This window comes from Falco naumanni, chromosome 11 (genome assembly GCF_017639655.2).
Source record: "Falco naumanni isolate bFalNau1 chromosome 11, bFalNau1.pat, whole genome shotgun sequence".
NCBI lineage: Eukaryota > Metazoa > Chordata > Aves > Falconiformes > Falconidae > Falco > Falco naumanni.
Genome location: NC_054064.1, coordinates 18,984,143 through 19,000,290, shown reverse-complemented (window position 1 = coordinate 19,000,290; position 16,148 = coordinate 18,984,143). Strand labels below are relative to the sequence as shown.

The 16,148-nt window shown below is 44.8% G+C and overlaps 1 protein-coding gene across 2 annotated transcripts in view; it reads right to left on the bottom strand.

Annotated features, from left to right (window-relative positions):
- The window catches only part of DDAH1 (dimethylarginine dimethylaminohydrolase 1), a 63,703-nt gene that overhangs the window by 17,597 nt on the left and 29,958 nt on the right, over nucleotides 1–16,148 (bottom strand). For both annotated transcript variants that reach the window (XM_040610926.1, XM_040610925.1), the window contains exons 2-4: nucleotides 4,564–4,663; nucleotides 3,317–3,390; nucleotides 2,611–2,730 (exon numbers count right to left, since the gene is read on the bottom strand). In XM_040610926.1, coding sequence (XP_040466860.1) covers nucleotides 2,611–2,730; nucleotides 3,317–3,390; nucleotides 4,564–4,663 — 294 coding nt within the window. The remainder of the gene's footprint in view (nucleotides 1–2,610; nucleotides 2,731–3,316; nucleotides 3,391–4,563; nucleotides 4,664–16,148) is intronic.

The window sequence follows — 16,148 nt, the reverse complement described above, 5'->3', positions numbered from 1 at the left end:
ATGCAAAAATTACTTTTGGCTACAATAGCTAAATTGAAGCACTGCAACACGATTAGCAGAGCTGTGCAAAAGGCCTTAATCAAACTGATGAATTCTCAGATTAGTCCTGGCTCAAGTTCAAATTGCAGCTCTGAGCAACCAGTATTGTACTTTAATTTTGCTCATGTTTATAAACACTCTGTACAAGTGTAGGGCTGTTTGAATATCTGCAAACTTCATCAGGCTGCTGCTCATGATGCATTTCAGATTTGAGCCTGAATGTTTGGGTATGCATATTTCACAGGGAAAGATGCAGGGCACTTTCCATCCCAGACTAAATCAATCTCACAGCATCAGGAACATCAGGCTTGTCTTTACAAGCAAAAGCATTTGTCCTAAGTTTCTCAGGGGAGAACACACGGGTGATAAACTGGGAATGTGCTCCCAGAGCTTCACGTAGTGACTTTTAATGAGAGTGACTTTAACAGCTAGTTCAAACGAATGAGCAAACTTAAAGCCACTTCGAACGATGTGGGAAGTTGAGGAACTGTCCTCTTGTTTAAGAGCTCCCTAAAGCTCAGGTGGAGCAATTGGGCTGCTGTGCTATCCCCTTAACTGCTGCCAGGCTGCAAGCCTGCGCCAGCCAGGACTGCACTTTCCTGGCCTCCATGTCCAGCCCAGGAGATTCTGAGATTTGGAATGTTGGTTTTATTGTATCTGAAGACTGAGACATTTTAAATCATGGACTGTCACAGGATAAAAAAGAAAAAAAACAAACCAACAAGTCTCCACTGAGCTCTGAAGGCAAAAACAATGCTGCTGGGAAATTGCTCAGGAGGAAAATAGGTAAGATCTGAAAAGCTAATGTGCAGTGTAGTACCACAGCACGGCGGTAAGGACAAGAAGTCTCTCAGGCCTCCATCTTGCAAATATTTAAGGATGTTTAAAAGTAGTAAATACCACTAGCTTACTAAAATCAAGGAGGTGTACAAGACATGCAGGACGGGCTCCTAAGCTCTTTGGGGGCTGGGGACGATGATTTCTGAGTTACATACTACTTCTGTTGTAAACGTTGTGCCTGGCACACATTCAGATGAGTAGCCTTAGGCACCGATAGTAGTGCTGTTCTTAAAAAATAATTCAAGTTTTAGAGATACAAGTCAGGTTGCATAAACTGAGTGGATTTCAGAGAGCTTTCCACTAGTACAGCACAACTACTTCCACCACTCCGTTTATTGGAAGGGACACACAGCTGGCTTCCTCCATGCATTAGTGATCACATTGCATCAAGGAAGCTTCTGCAAAGCTGAAGAGCAAAGCCTGCACTTCGGTTCTTATTTATCGGCAAAAGAATGAGGATAATTGTAAGCTGAAAATTTAGGACTTGCCACCATCACTGAAAAGTTAAGTTTTGGTTTAACCTTTGCAGGTAAGTCTTGATAAAAATGCGTAAGACACTTAGCTGTAATGCTTTCAGACATGCTCTGGCTTACCTGCATCTCAAACCAAAGTGTGCAGGATGGCAGGTCCTAATTTATCAAGAGGGACAAACTCGCTCAAGCTTCACTTCATGTAAAGTCTCAGTTGCTCTTTGCTGTCTTGGTGCCCCAGCCAAAGTTTCTGCTGCAAAGCATCAGTGCCTGCAGCTGCATTACCCTGCAGGAGCAGAGATGTTGATCTCTAGGGTGAGCATCTCCTTGCCTATATGCATAATGAGATTCATGGCCCCAGGTATTGCTGTGCTCCCATTCTGAAAAAGCTTAATTTGGCAGATTTGCTCTGAACACACCCAACAGGCAGGAAAGCTACTGAGCCCAGTGCAAACCACGGCAGCAATAAACATTTCCCATTGAGGATTGACCTGCTACACAACAGATTACCAGTTTGCAAGTCTGCCAGCGAAGAAAGATCCAGATTCACAAGGCTTCTTAGCCTGAGGGTTCAAATTCACACATTCCACTTCAAAGGAAAACGTTTAGACATTAAAATAATTGGCCAGGCTGCGGTGAGGCTACTCTGCCTTCTTCCTGTTGAAGCCACGCTGTTATGACAGACCCTCACAGGACCAGAGGAAAAAGCATGACCAGGAAAGAACCTGACTTTGCAGCCAGGTGATGGAGGAAGGAAGGATGGAGAGTCCTGGGCTCTGATCCCTGTGGCTAGAGTGACTTACCAATTTTATCCCGAGAGCCTACACTGTAAAACGCATACACAGGTCTTCTTTGCAACAGGGATCAGACCGCCCTCTCCCTCGTTCCTCATGATAAAACTTTTACTTCCCCTCTGGCAATTTTAAAAGCCCTGTTTCCTCATGGCAACATGTGAAGTATCTCCAGCACTCTGATGATAGCCCCTTCCTCCTTACTATCACCTTTTTAGTCAACAAAGCTGTAAGTAATAACCTGTATAATCCATTTATTTCCCGAAGATAGCTAAAGCTAAATTAATGTCACAGTTCTCTTGCCTGATATAAAAGTTCTTTATGGTTTCCACATACAGGAGACCCTGAGATGTACTGATTTCTTCTTTCATTGATCTATATATCTATTTTAAAATTCCAGCATCCTTGAGCAGATATTAAAAACAAATAGTCCAAATTTGTTGTTTAGAAAAATTTCCTATGCACTTTACCTTCAGGGCTTTCTGTGCAGCTTCACTTGATCCGATAGCAATCAAGTTTGGTCCAGCCATGCTGCAAAAGCTCTTCAGATGCAAAGAATCATGAACAGGGACTGTGGAGACAGCATAATCCTGTATAGGAGTGAAGAATGGTTGCTATGAATATTTTTAATTTGTCCTAGTTCCATAATTATATTGAGACATTCCGTAATTAATTTTACTCTCTGCAAATTAACAATAGAAACATATCCGAGGGCACAGTGTCAACTGTTTCAGTGTGACATACCCCTCTGGACCAGCTTGTCTTGTCTAGTGCACTGGAGTAAAATCCAGAACATGTTTCAAATATTACTATTGTTGCAACTGTAAAGAAATACATTAAAAAGCGTAATTAAACAGTACGTACATAAAACCTCTACAGGGACCAGCTGCTGACACATGAGAACATTAAGAACGTGAGTGTTGATATGCTCTCAAATAATAACAGCCTCCTACCATCCAAGTTACTTTAACGAAGCAATAACACATTTCAAAGCCAACTTCAGCATCTGGCAATTTACAGGATGCTCAAACCTTTTCTGTAACTTGCACTTTTAAAAAAAAAAAGTAAGTCCTAAATAAAGCACTTGAGTATGACAAATGTCTCGGCCGGTATAATTTCTAAATTGGTTCAGTGGATGATAGCTTATATTTCCTGTGGCATGATGAATCTACAAACCTTAAATGTGTCAGCCAGAATTTCTGCACCACGTTGATTTGTCCGCCTGGAAAGACCCACAAAGAATTCTCTGCCTGGAATGAAAAAATATTATGGGCAAAACTATTACAGCTTTTGTTTTGGTTTTTTTTTGTTTTGTTTTTTTTTAAGCCTGCCTCAGCTCCTTCATCAGAACATACACATTTTAAAAACAGGCCAGCTTTAGAGACATTCTGAAGTAATTTTTCAGATATAATTTTCTTCCTTTTCTCAAGTTGAGTAGCAAAACTGAAAATTCAGCATAGAAGAACGCAACCTGCAATTGTGAGCTGATAATTTAAAGCAATTATCTTTTTCCAGAAGACACAATTCACCAGAAGCATAAATAGCTTCCTCTTCTAAAGCTCTGCAATGGTCATTGAGTCAGGAAAGAGAACAGCTGGGCTGGATTAGTACAGCACTGATTGACCATTTCCCTCTCCCTCTGAGATTTCCTCTGGTCTCAAAGGCAGCTCTGCAGCCACCAGCATCTGCCAGCTCCAGAGAAAATCAGTGCTGGATCTGCACCACCTTAGAAAGGCCTCCCTTCCCCGTCTGCCTCTTTTGAGGCTCTTCTTTCCCCTTGGTGAACTAAGGCAAGCAGCCAGTCTACTGTGATGCTGATCAAAACAACCAGGCTCATTCAGCACAGGCAGGGTGCAAGCGTGTGCGCAGCCGATGTGAGAAAATGCCTAATAGTTTTAATGACACAAAAAACACAGTCAGTGTCTTCATCTTTGAGGTCAACCATGCATATAAGTTGTCTAGCCCATGACATCTGGCACGCAACACCACCACTTTCTCCATAAACTCAATATGCATTTTTTGCATTTGATTTATTGAACTAGTGACAATTGTCTGCATCAATCTTTTACAAGTCCTGAAAAATCAGTCTGGTGAATGTAGCCGCTTGTAATAAGAAAAATGAAACAACTGCAGGCAATTGACTACTGAAAGCTTTTTTCTTACTAGCACTTTACAAGCTAAAATAAAATTTGCATGCACAGTGCAACTCTTTGTACTACGTGTACTGCTACTTCATTTATTCAAGGCATTAGGTGGGACATTGAGGGCTGCATTGAAAATTCATCTCTCAGCTACCTTTCTGACATTTAGTAAACAGCTGATTTAACAAACTGCACAAACAACACTTTATTACACAGACAACAGATAACATGCAGTCTTCAAGGCAGTCAGACTATGTGAACAGAAAATTCATACCACTGTACCTGTAAATAAGACGTCTCCACCATCCAAGGTTGCGTTTTCATCTACCATCTCTACTATATTGAGGTTGAGACTTTCTAGTACTCTCTTCATGGCTTCAACCTGATTAAAAGAAAGTTGTTTAGGACATACTGTATCATTGAAAAACTTTAAAAAACTACCAGAAATACACATAGTTAACAAGAACTAAAGTCCTTTAATGAGCTTTTAACAACATGGACAGCAGGGTCCTTTGTGTTCCTGCCTGTCGCAGTTCCCCAAGTCCTTCCAGAGGCCTTTGTGCTCCGGAGGGGACAGGGCACCAAGCAGTAGAGATTGGGCTCTCGCCTTTGCACGGGAACAACACAGCATCCAGGGGAGACAGACGAGGGCTCCAAAACGCACGTTAAGTCCAGTCCCTCTGCCCCAATATCCCCTCTTGCAAACCCTGTCCCTTGGATGTGCGCAGGAAGCAGCCCCACCAGGAGCACTGCTCTCTCCTTTCGCACTGCTCAGACACAAGACGGAGCTCTACCGCCTCTGCCCCAAGCCCCTCTTCAGTCAGGGGGAAAGAAACCTAAAATCCCCAAATCAGTAAATGTTCATTTTCTTTATAGTTTTGCAGCTTGACTCAGCACTAGCTCTCCTTGCATTTTTGAGCTACCTTGCTACAGAATTACAGGAGCTCCCAGGACTACCTGTTGTGCAGCTGGCTGCCTGCTGCAGAGCACCACACGCACGGCACGGAGCCTGGGCTGCCGAGCCCATTTTGTGCTGGAAGGAGCTCGTAACAGGAGTGGGGAATGCAGCTTCAGTGGCTTCCTCTTTCCCAGCGAGGGCTGCTGAGGATGCCTAGAGCGGAACCTGTTTCTATAGAGGCTTATGTCATCGGCCATCCATAAGAGGGACTAACACTTGCTATGTTCAAGCACCATCGTCTTGGTGCCTTGTAAGCAAAAAGAAGCACCTACACGCAACCAACTGCTGACCAAAATGGCTACAGCTTGCAGAATGCCAATATAAATACAAGTTGATCCACAGAAACCCCTGAACCTAATCCCACAGAGCAGCATCTTCATGTTTGGTGAAACTTCCTCACTGTGGTTAACCAGAGGTGCCCAGCAAGTATCAATGAACATGGAAGATGCAGCAAGAACCTGTTAGCTCTGATTTTTGCATGTTCCACAGGTCATTTATTTATTTAATGTGATAAATTAAGCATTGTGACAACAAACACAGGAAGCTAAAGATGACATGGTACTCGTCTTCTAGCATCACATACCAACAGAAGGAACTCTAGCAGCCCTACTCTTGGGCTCTCCCAAACTAAACCTGCCCCAGTAGGGAAAGGAGACACGATGGTGACCAGTCCTTCACCCCCATCGCAGCAGCCTCAGAGCAGCAGCAGCGCTCGCTTTGGCTGACATACCTTCCTAGGAGCAGCGCTGGCTTCAGGGAGTAAGGGAGGGGGCAGATGTGATCCACCTAAGCCCCCTTTTCCTGCTCATTTTCCATGACTCAGCCATGTGGCATTTGTGACTGATCCCCTCAACCCCAAAGCCCAGTCCCAAAAGGCAAGAGCAGGTCTCCACGGGCTGCCGGGACAGGTGAGGTAGGTCTATGAAGAAGATACTTGGAAGCATCATGTTATCAAAGGTTGATCTGCTCTCTGGAGATTCCTTTTTCTCTCTAGCACATCCTCAGCCTCCAGTCACTTTACAGAAAATCCCTTGGATAAGCATGCTGTTAAAGTAGGTGCCTCAGTTTAAGTTGGGTGGGATGAAGGCAGGTCTTTGTGCCACCTGGAGAATGCTGACAGGTGACACTGCAATGCAGAACTGTACCCAGAAGCTTCCCGAGACCACAGGACCTGTCATCCCCACACAAATCCCATCGAAGTCTTTGGCACACAGATTGGAGCGAGCCTGCAGCATGCCCTTTACAATGATTAATGCTTCTTTTTACTCCTCTACCTTTCACTTGATGCTAAAATGACTTAAGGCTGAAACCTGGCACTCAAGAGTCTCCAGGCTTAGTAGTAAGCTTCACCTTTCCCAGTCTCGCTGCTCTACCTCCGGTGATCTTTAAGATCAGGTTTCTAAGGAGGACTAGACCCATATGGCATTTTAAAAATAAATGGGAAATAGCTGGGTTATTATTGGAAAACTGACTATTGTACAGACACAGCAACATTTTGTAACATCCGTGTGCTGACAGCAGAATGATTTCTGTTGCCTGCAAAGCCCAGTGGTTCTTACTGTGCAGGTGCTACGTGCTTAAGAGCCATAAGACCCCAGAGAAGAACACAATTGCTTACTATGGAGCAGTAAGGTTGTGACATTATATAAGGTTCTCCATGCAAGATCACACAGACTCACTGTTCTGTGCCAGCATGAAGCAGACAAGCCAACTCACAACCGGGAAACCCTGACACACAAATACACCAGCCACAGGCAGTTGCACTAAATAAATATATACATCAGATAGGGTTATTCAAGGCAGAAGGCCAAACCACAGGAAAAAACAGGATCACCCACCCTGTTGTGTGGTTGCCTATCTCCAGTTCATCCAACACCTCCAGCAGCTTCCAAAACCAAAACACCAAGAAGGGAAAGCCCTTTCAGGAGACGTGCTGCTGCTCGGGTGCTCCCAGCAGAAGCTGTCTGGACTCGGAGAGGAAGCCAAGCCAGGGGCTGCCCTTGCCAAGCACCCTGTACCCCTCCTGTCCTCCTCCCTGATACCATGCCCCCAACCAGTCCGGAGCACCAGCGGAGCTGCAGGTCTTACTGTGGCAGAGGACCACTCAACTTGCTTTCTGCCGGGAGAGCCAAAAGCTTCTCTGGACCACAGAGGAACATCTGAGAGAGCAGAGAAGCGTAAAACCCGGACAGCCTACAAAGATGACGTGAAGGTGCCTCCTGTGCTGCACGGCTGCCTGCAGACCTACCAGGGCCAGGAACAAGCATTGCAAGCAAGCTAAGCACGCTGGCTGGAAAATCTGTGCCTGTTAACAGCTTAATAAACTTAATGGTCAGAAGGAGGAAGATTGAGGGGAGAAGACAAGCAGCAGGCATCTTGGCTATGAGTAGGATGTTAAGGGGTACAAAAGCCCAAAGGTGGACCTACCTTTTACTGGAGCTTCGCAGCCGTGCAAAATGCTTGCGCTGCCCTGAGAAGCGACTCCACGGCAGTCAGCAAAGGCACCACGGAGCTTCCTGGGGAGAGGCAGGCAGGGAGGCAGCAGAATCGCATCCCTGGGCCAAATGGCCAACTAATAACACTTGCACTGGAGTACCATTTAAGTAAAGTGTCTAGCTAATGAGAATAGTGCAAGGTAAATGCTGACTTTGGATTTGTGATTTGAGTCATATGTATGTTTCAATCAGCAGCTGCTGATTACCATTTAATCACCAGTCTACATCAGAGATACCTTGAATTGTTTCTTTATTTAATTTATGGGGGTTGATGCAGCTGTAGTACAGACATTAAGAAAAGTTATCAGAACTAGAAGTTGTCCAAAAATCACAGAAAACTAGTTTAATTTGCTTCATGATTGTTCCAGGCTTTGAAGGTATTTATAAGATGCTCAAAATGTTTTTCCCCCCAACAGTTGGGCTCGTTTTAGCTTACAAAACCAAATTTAAATAAATAGAATTACTGCCACATAAATAGCTGGATCTTTTTCCCATGATGGGTGTTAATGTATTCAAGTCCACAGTTCAATGTTCTGCAGGGGTTTTAAGCAACCAGTAAAAATTCCTAAAGTTTAAATTGGAAAGTGCTGTTCACACATCTGGTGACATATGCTAGGAATATCTTTCAATATCCCTTGCTTGGGTAAAACAGAAGCCTCAAATTACTGTTTGTTTTCTATGGACAACACCAGGAACTTCATTCAGTAGAAGCAGAAATGAAAAAAAGAGCACAAATAGAGATGGAGAAGATCAGAGGGAAGACGTGACCTTATTAAAAAGGCAACTGGAAAAAAGAACTTGCAAACACAGGATTCCTGAAAAACAAAACCAAAAATGAACAGCTAATCTGCTTTTGCATATAGCGGTTTCCTGCATGTGGGATAGCACAGACTCACATTACCCCACCACATCATCTTTAAACCCATCCTGCAGCAGTCCTGAGCAGGGTCTCCAACGCAGCATGTCCACAGTATGTCTGACACGCAACCATCCTGGGAACAGCACACTGCATCATTCAGAGTTCAGGTTAGTATGCGGTGAAGTCCACACAAGTAGCTTGAGTCTGCATCTCGTCACTGCAAAAGGGAATTGAGAGCTTGGCTCCATCCTTAAGCCCTCCCCTATCAGGAAGGATTGTACCAATTTCCAACAGAGCTCCTACCCCAGAAAAAAGACAAGATACAATCTCTTGCTGAGGAAGGACAAGTGATTGTTATCCTCAAATAAGTTAAAAACAGGGATGCAGCAAAGCGGTTTGATTTCACAAAGCCCCCTATCCTCCTCACCTTTTATCCTCCCCAGACAACTGACTTCATTTTTCTGAAGCATGGAGTCTTAACACATACTGGTGAGATTTTTCTAACGAATAAAAGACTAATTCACAGAGCTAGCTTTGATGTATGAACAAATAACCACCTCTTGCTTTTTTTTTTCCAGGAGAGAACTGAAAAAAGGTGGATGGAAAGAGTCCTCTGTAAAGCCACAGTTACCCAGGAGACACCAGTAAAACACCGAAGTATTTGTACATGACCTGATTACAAGCATATTCACTATGAAGAAGACTTCCTGCTTGCTTTTTTGATAAGTAGCCAAGAGGAAAAGTCACCTTCCCTCACTCTATCTCCTTTATTTGAAAACTAAAATCCCAGGTAATCAGAATTGTAGCACACAAAACTCACCTGCGTCCTTTAAGATTTCTGTATCATATCATTTCAGGTCAGCTTAATGTTTGTAACACGATATTGGGTTTTATTGTACGTGTGCCCATTAGTACCTTGGTTGAGTGTTAAAGCTTGTATGCTCTGTGTAGCGATATTTTTTCTAATAAGCACATTCCTGGTGTGAGATGGGATGTGTCTAATCCACAGCAAAGCTGACGGAAAGACAATGGGCTCCAGCCAGCTCAGCTCTGTTTCAAGGAAAGAGGACAATAACTGCATTTGACATTTATAAGAATCTAATTTCCTCGTGCTTTAAAAATGGAGCTCATTACCCTCCAGACTGGTGCCTTCCACCAATTACTGTAACTGATGTGTGGGGATTTTTTTCTTCTCTATATTAGTGTTTGCTGCACTCTAAGAGGCTGCTTTCTAAATTATTTACTGGTCTTCTGTGCACTAACCATATTATGGGATTTATGATATTGACAGTAAAAAGGAAATTATTTTTTGAAAAGACAGCAGGAATAGGGAAATTATTTTGCAAGTCACGGGCTCTCCCCTGCCAAGACCAGGGCAGCTCTTCCGCTGGGGTGCCAGGGCTGGGCAGCGGGGCCACGGACAAGGCACCAAAGCTCCCAAATGCCCCACAGGCAGGGGCACAGCTGGGGCTCGGCAGATGCTGTGGAAGGTACCAAACCAGGCACCCCTAACGATCACAATCACCCATCTGCCTTCGCCTCTGAGCTCTTGGTGAAATGGGGAAGGTGTCTGCAGACCTGTTTTGAATGAAAGGACGCAGAGAGATTCAGAGAGAAGATGACCATCCAATGAGTCAGAGATTAAATGAGGTTTCTAAACCAGCAGAGCTCGGCTCTAAGTGCTAACAGCTCGGTTCTCCGGAGACCAACTGCAGCCCTAACACAAAGGGCTCTCAGCCCGAGACATTATTACCGTACCGTCTCCTGAAATTTTACATCCACCACCAATTTCTCCGGCATGGTAAATCACAATTATTGGCTTTCAGTCCCCACTTTATTGTGTTTTAAGCTATCATTCATAGCTGTGCAAAGCAAATGTCAGACTTAACACATGCAGAAGTTAAATTGGTATCTCCAAGATTACTATTTCTGTATCCATTATCTCTGAGTTCAAAGTGCCACTGTCAATATATAATGCATTTTTCAGCAAGGCTCCAAGTAAAGCTATAAATAGAGATGGACAAATCTGGGGTCAGGGAAGGGTAGACTTCAGTTTTGCAAAACCAGATACCAGTCTTGGTCATGATCCAGGCTCTTGCCTAAGTCTGCTCCACTTGGAGATGGGGAAAGTCTGCCTTCTCTTGATGATAAGCATTGCCCTTCTGGGCTTGCAGGGGCTTCAAGGAAAACAAAGCAGCACTGTAATAGCTTTGAGGTTTTTGAGAAGAAAACCCCCCTACTGGTCGTTTTCTTGCTTTAAGTCAGTCAGATATGCACCCTCATGTATACAGGTTCAGAAGTTTGTGGGATGTGGGTTGTGGCAGTTTCGGACTCCTGCTCCCAGTGTTAACACCAGAAAGGGCACCGGCTCTTCAGAGGTTAACAGGAAAGCACTGGAAGAACAAGATGCTCCAGCACTGCTATTCGATGCAGATCACACTCTAAGAGTATGTTAAATGCAAGACAAGTAAGGTCAGCTCTGTCCCACAAATAGCCACCAGCACAGCCTGGTAAGGACACCCTGTACCAGCCCTTCCCACCCCTGCCAGTTGACTGACCACAGTTTACTTTGGCAATCAATCCGCCTTTCCACCCACACAGGGCCTTTTTGTCCATCCCACTGCCTTTTTTTGGGGAAGGGGAGAGAAGGTGAAGCCTGGCAGCAGCCTGGCCCTAAAGCAAATTGCCAGCTGCTCAGCAGCACGCTTCTGGATGGCGTGGGTGGATATGCAACTCCCGAGGCAGCCAGACTGCTCAGAGTGATCCGAGCGTGACTTCAAACTAGGCTGTGCATCACAACACGTGGAAAAGTGTTACATCACAACAGCCAGAAAACCCTTCTTGGGAGTTTCAGTTGATTCCACCCTGCCGCTGTCTGCCGACACGGAGCTCCAAGGCCAGGTCCTTACCCAAATGGTGGGGCGGTTGCACTGTGGCATCTGACACGCAGCGCTGCAGTGGTCGTGCTGGAGCACCCACCAGCACACAGACGGCACCACGCTCTGCTGGCAGGCGCACTGCTCCTTCCACCCTGCTCAGCCAGACACACACATGCAGCACGGCTTGTCCTCAACCATTTTTCATCAACTGAGGCCACGGGAGGGCCCAGAAGGAACAGAGGTACTGTATGTACCTCAAGCCATGTCCTCAAGCAGGAGATAACTTGTTCGTTGCTCCCAGTATACAGATCCCACACCAATGCTTTCAAGTTGCAGCTCTGAGACAGTTTCACCCTGCCCAAGCAGACACAGCTTTTGGCAGAGTTTGGGTAGTTTATGAACCGCGGAGTTCTGAAAGGGCAATAGGGATAACTACCCTGTTTACTATTGCCCACACAATTGCTAATTAGGGTTCCAAACCCACTTACTGCCCTACTACTGAAATAGTCACAAACTGTGTCTAAATTTGATGCATCTGGTGCCAAATGTCCATTGCCCCCAGAGAGCGACCTGCAATCAGGGCGAGTACAGCACCACTAAGGATTAATGGGGAAGGGGAAACATGGAAAGAGCTGGACCAGAGGCAGCACAGAGAGAGAGTGGCACATAAAGAAGGAGCAGAAAGTGGCAGGTGGCCTCTGGGGCTTCTTGCCCCAGAAAAGCTTCTCAGCCATGCAGGAGGGGAGCTCCAGCCTGGCAGATCTTGGGAGGTCAAATGGCAACCTCCTCTACCAGGTACACACAGCTGAAAACAACAATTAATCTGTATGTCCTTGGAGCATGTTGTGTTTTAACAGGTAAGTAGAACTGAAGCACATGAGGACAACTACACAGCTCACCAGCAGTATACCATGCCTGGGCTTCTCCCTTCTTCTCTTCTACCACTTTGCCTTTAAAATGCAGGGACACTATTTCCCACAAAATGAGAGCCAGCAACCCGCTCACTTGCTACAAAAAGTTGGGCTGAAATTTCAACCCACAGCAAGTGTAAATAATTTCAATCACAAAATCACAAAAAAATTCACAGGAAAAAAAAAAGATGCTTAAAAAGACAGAGATTTAAAGTCGCTAAAAGAAAAGGCTCAGAGATCCACTAAGCATAAAATCAGGTTAGTGGAAAAGTTTAAAGCGGCATGAATGCATTGTTATAGAGAAACAGCAAAGATTTTGCCGGATAAAGACGATGACATGAAATTTAAGCCGTATGCAGGCATGCTGAGAAAGTAACGTTCTAAATACTTTCTGCTTACAATTACAAAATGATCAATTGTTAAGTGTTGGACAGAGAAATAGATTCCATTCTGCCTGGACATGCACAGTGGGCCAAGAATGCACCTGGATAAGCCAAGCATTCATTATCTCCCAGACACTCAATATCCCATAATACCCCCAGCGGCTGCCAGCTCCTTGTCCACCCTTGACCACACGCCATGTGCCCCATTTCACAGCTGAAAAGTATTTAAAATTCATGAAGCCTGTTGAAAGCTCGACTGTCACATTCTGCTCATTCCACAGGGTATGGGAAAACTGTGCAGAAGGGACATTTCAACCGGGGCTATTATGGCTCTTGAATAACCAATATTCCATTAAATTGCTAATAAACCCACTTGAAGATAAGTTGATCACAATCAAACTATACAGTAGCATTCCTTTCCTTTAACGCCAAGTTGTCAGGTTTCACTCTGTACTGTACTACTGTTTCTGTGCCGTTTGTTCGTGCCTTGACACGGCGCATTCAAGATACTCACTTTGTCCCCAGTCATCTAAATGCCCTGTTCTAAAGAGGCTGAAAGATCTTTGGCAAGGATAATACTCTGCTTATTTTAAGGTAGGGAATTCTTTTCAAAGGAAAATCTATGCTAAAGAAGCGAAAAATAATTATACCTCAACCAGGATATTTGGGGTTTTGTAACTTCTTGAACAGGGTGCTCACAAGCTGAATGCAGTGGTAAGTGGTACGAGCACCTCCCGGCTTCCCCAGCGCCCAGTCAGGCTTGGTCTGGTCTGAGTTCTCATGTGAGTTTGCAGTTCAGCAGCCCAGTTCCTCCTCCCTCCACCAAATCTTAAGTTTTATTCATCAAAATAAGTATTTTGAAAGTCTTACAAAAAAACTTGACTGTTTATTTCGCATTAAAATGGATTTTGTCAGATTCCCCACAGTTAACTGTCACGCTGCTGGCACACCTGCTGCTGCCTTCTGATCTTGCTGCGTGCACGTCACTGTGCTAAGAGGACTCCAAATTTTGTCATTTCTAACACTGAAAGGCATGTCAGTCTCCTTCTCGGAAGGCGATTTAGAAGCTTTAATTTTATATTAACTAATTCAATAGTGCTGAAAAGCAGCTCCCACCCAGCTCCACCCCAGCAGGGAACCACCATTACTACCCAGGTCTGAACTCTTCCCATCACCTCTGAGGCACGTGAGAACCAGCCTCCAGATTTCAGATGCACAAATGGCCAAGGATCACCACCAGGAAGATTTGGTCCCATCTGGTCAATCGGGTGGGGAGCCATGGACAAAACCCAGTGGTCACCACCAGGTCCCCATCGCCAAGTACTGAGGACAGGCAGGGAGAAGAAGCAACAGTGGGCGCATGGCCAGAGCCCCCAGGAGCCAGCCCAGCTCAAGGAGTAACAACCATCGTCACAGGCAAAGGGAATATTTTTCTTCACACCGAATTCACTCTGTAACTGGCCTTTCAGTGAGGAGCATCCAGTTGCTCCTGTGTTATTTTATCAAAAGGGCCCCAAGGGCAGAGGTTATACCAACCCAGCATTTTTTCTTCCCTAATAATACATTTCATTCATGCTTTCAGAGAAGTTGACGTGTCTGTCTTATTTTAGCTATGCTAACGCATCCTGCAAGAGTGCCCTAAAGTGTCCAGACACATAGAACAACAATAATGGCAGAAAAATGTGAGTTCTGACCATCTTGTGTCTCCCAACTAGTTCCAGTAAGGTTTCCACTGCCAGGTAAGAGATGTGTCATCCCAGCAGGATTATGGAATTTTGCTGGTATACAAGAAATGGGGTTAAATCCTTGAAGACACACCAACAGTTTTTAGTAGTCAAAAATACATCTCAATACAAATAAGGAAACTGGAAGTTATCTGTTGAACAAACTGGCCATTACAGTGCTAGCTGGGACATTTCAACCTGATAATAACCTTTTCCTAGACTATAACCTTTCTAACTATACTGTCAAGTTTTAGTAAGTTCTTAAGCTTTAAAGAAAAACATGCAGTAACCATAAGACCTTATGCTCACTGTTCCTTGAACCCAAACTGACAAAGGCAAAGAGCCAGCCACCTTTGCAAGTCCTGCTCCTGCACCAACATCCCATTTGAGGCTCACAGTCATGAGAAGGAAACGAGAATAAAGCCAGCAAGCACCAAAACATGAAGAGCACATGCAAGATACAGCAGTTGGGTGCAGCCTCTCCATAACCACACAGAAGTTGATACCTCTTAAAAATGTGTATGCAGTGCCCTGCCTTTCCTTGCAAGCTCACCGAGTGTTCAGGCAGCTGGGCTGAGGAGAGCCTCTGTCCCCCCAAGAGACTGGCACAGAGGGAAGATGCTGCCTCTCGGGCTGCTTTGCCAGGACATCCCTCACCCTCCCGTGCCTCTAGCGACAGAATGACCGCAGTACGAGCTCTCCTCTTGCCTTTTGCGTTTTTAAACCACAAAACTCACAGGGCAATATTTCATTTAAAAATACCAACAACTGCAGGCAGGCTACCGTCACGTACATTACGTTAGCTTGATACTAAAACACAGCTCCTGCTTTCAAGCCAGCCTGCTCACACCCTGCCTCCCCTCCTTCCCCTCACTAACGTCCTGGGGGACTTGGGACACTTGCTCAGTAAAATTACAAGGCCAGAGAGTTATAGAACGGGAAGTTCACAGCAATTAAACATCCCATGTGACAACATTGAGTCCTACTGCCCAAGAGGGGACAACGACCCACCAGATGCAGAACTGCCCTCAGCCCTGAGGAGGGAGCATAGGAGCCTTCCCAACACTGTTCCAAAACCTCGCCAGCAGAACTGCTGTGAAATACACCCATCTGGCCCGTGACTGACAACCAATTTCACATATAGGAGATACATCGCCAAAAGCTCTGAAAAATTGTGCATTTCTTGTTTATGACAGACATCTAAATGCTTGGAAAAAGGAAACAGCCACGTGTCTCTTTACAGAGCGATGCTTCACCCAGACAAAAAAGGGTACACATACAAAGCCCTGATCTACGCAACAAATATTAACAAAGTACAAGCCAAAGGAACTCCTTTAAGGTCCCCCTGCATTTAATTTCCTTGAAGTCTACATGAGTTTCAGTGCACTGACATTTACACAATTCCCCCAAACAATTTATATAGGCACACGGGTAGAGAATGTAAAACATTTTTCAAAACTGCAGCACAGCAACGTATTTGTACTTTTAATACTCAATGATGGATGAGTACTGATCAAGTTTAAAACCAAAAGATAGATTAGAATACTACTATTTTATTTTTAAACAAATTGCTCACGTGCTTATTCTAAGTTCAAGTCACCGTCACTTCAAATCTCAGAGGATCTGATCACTTGCAAGCATCATCAACACAACTCCAC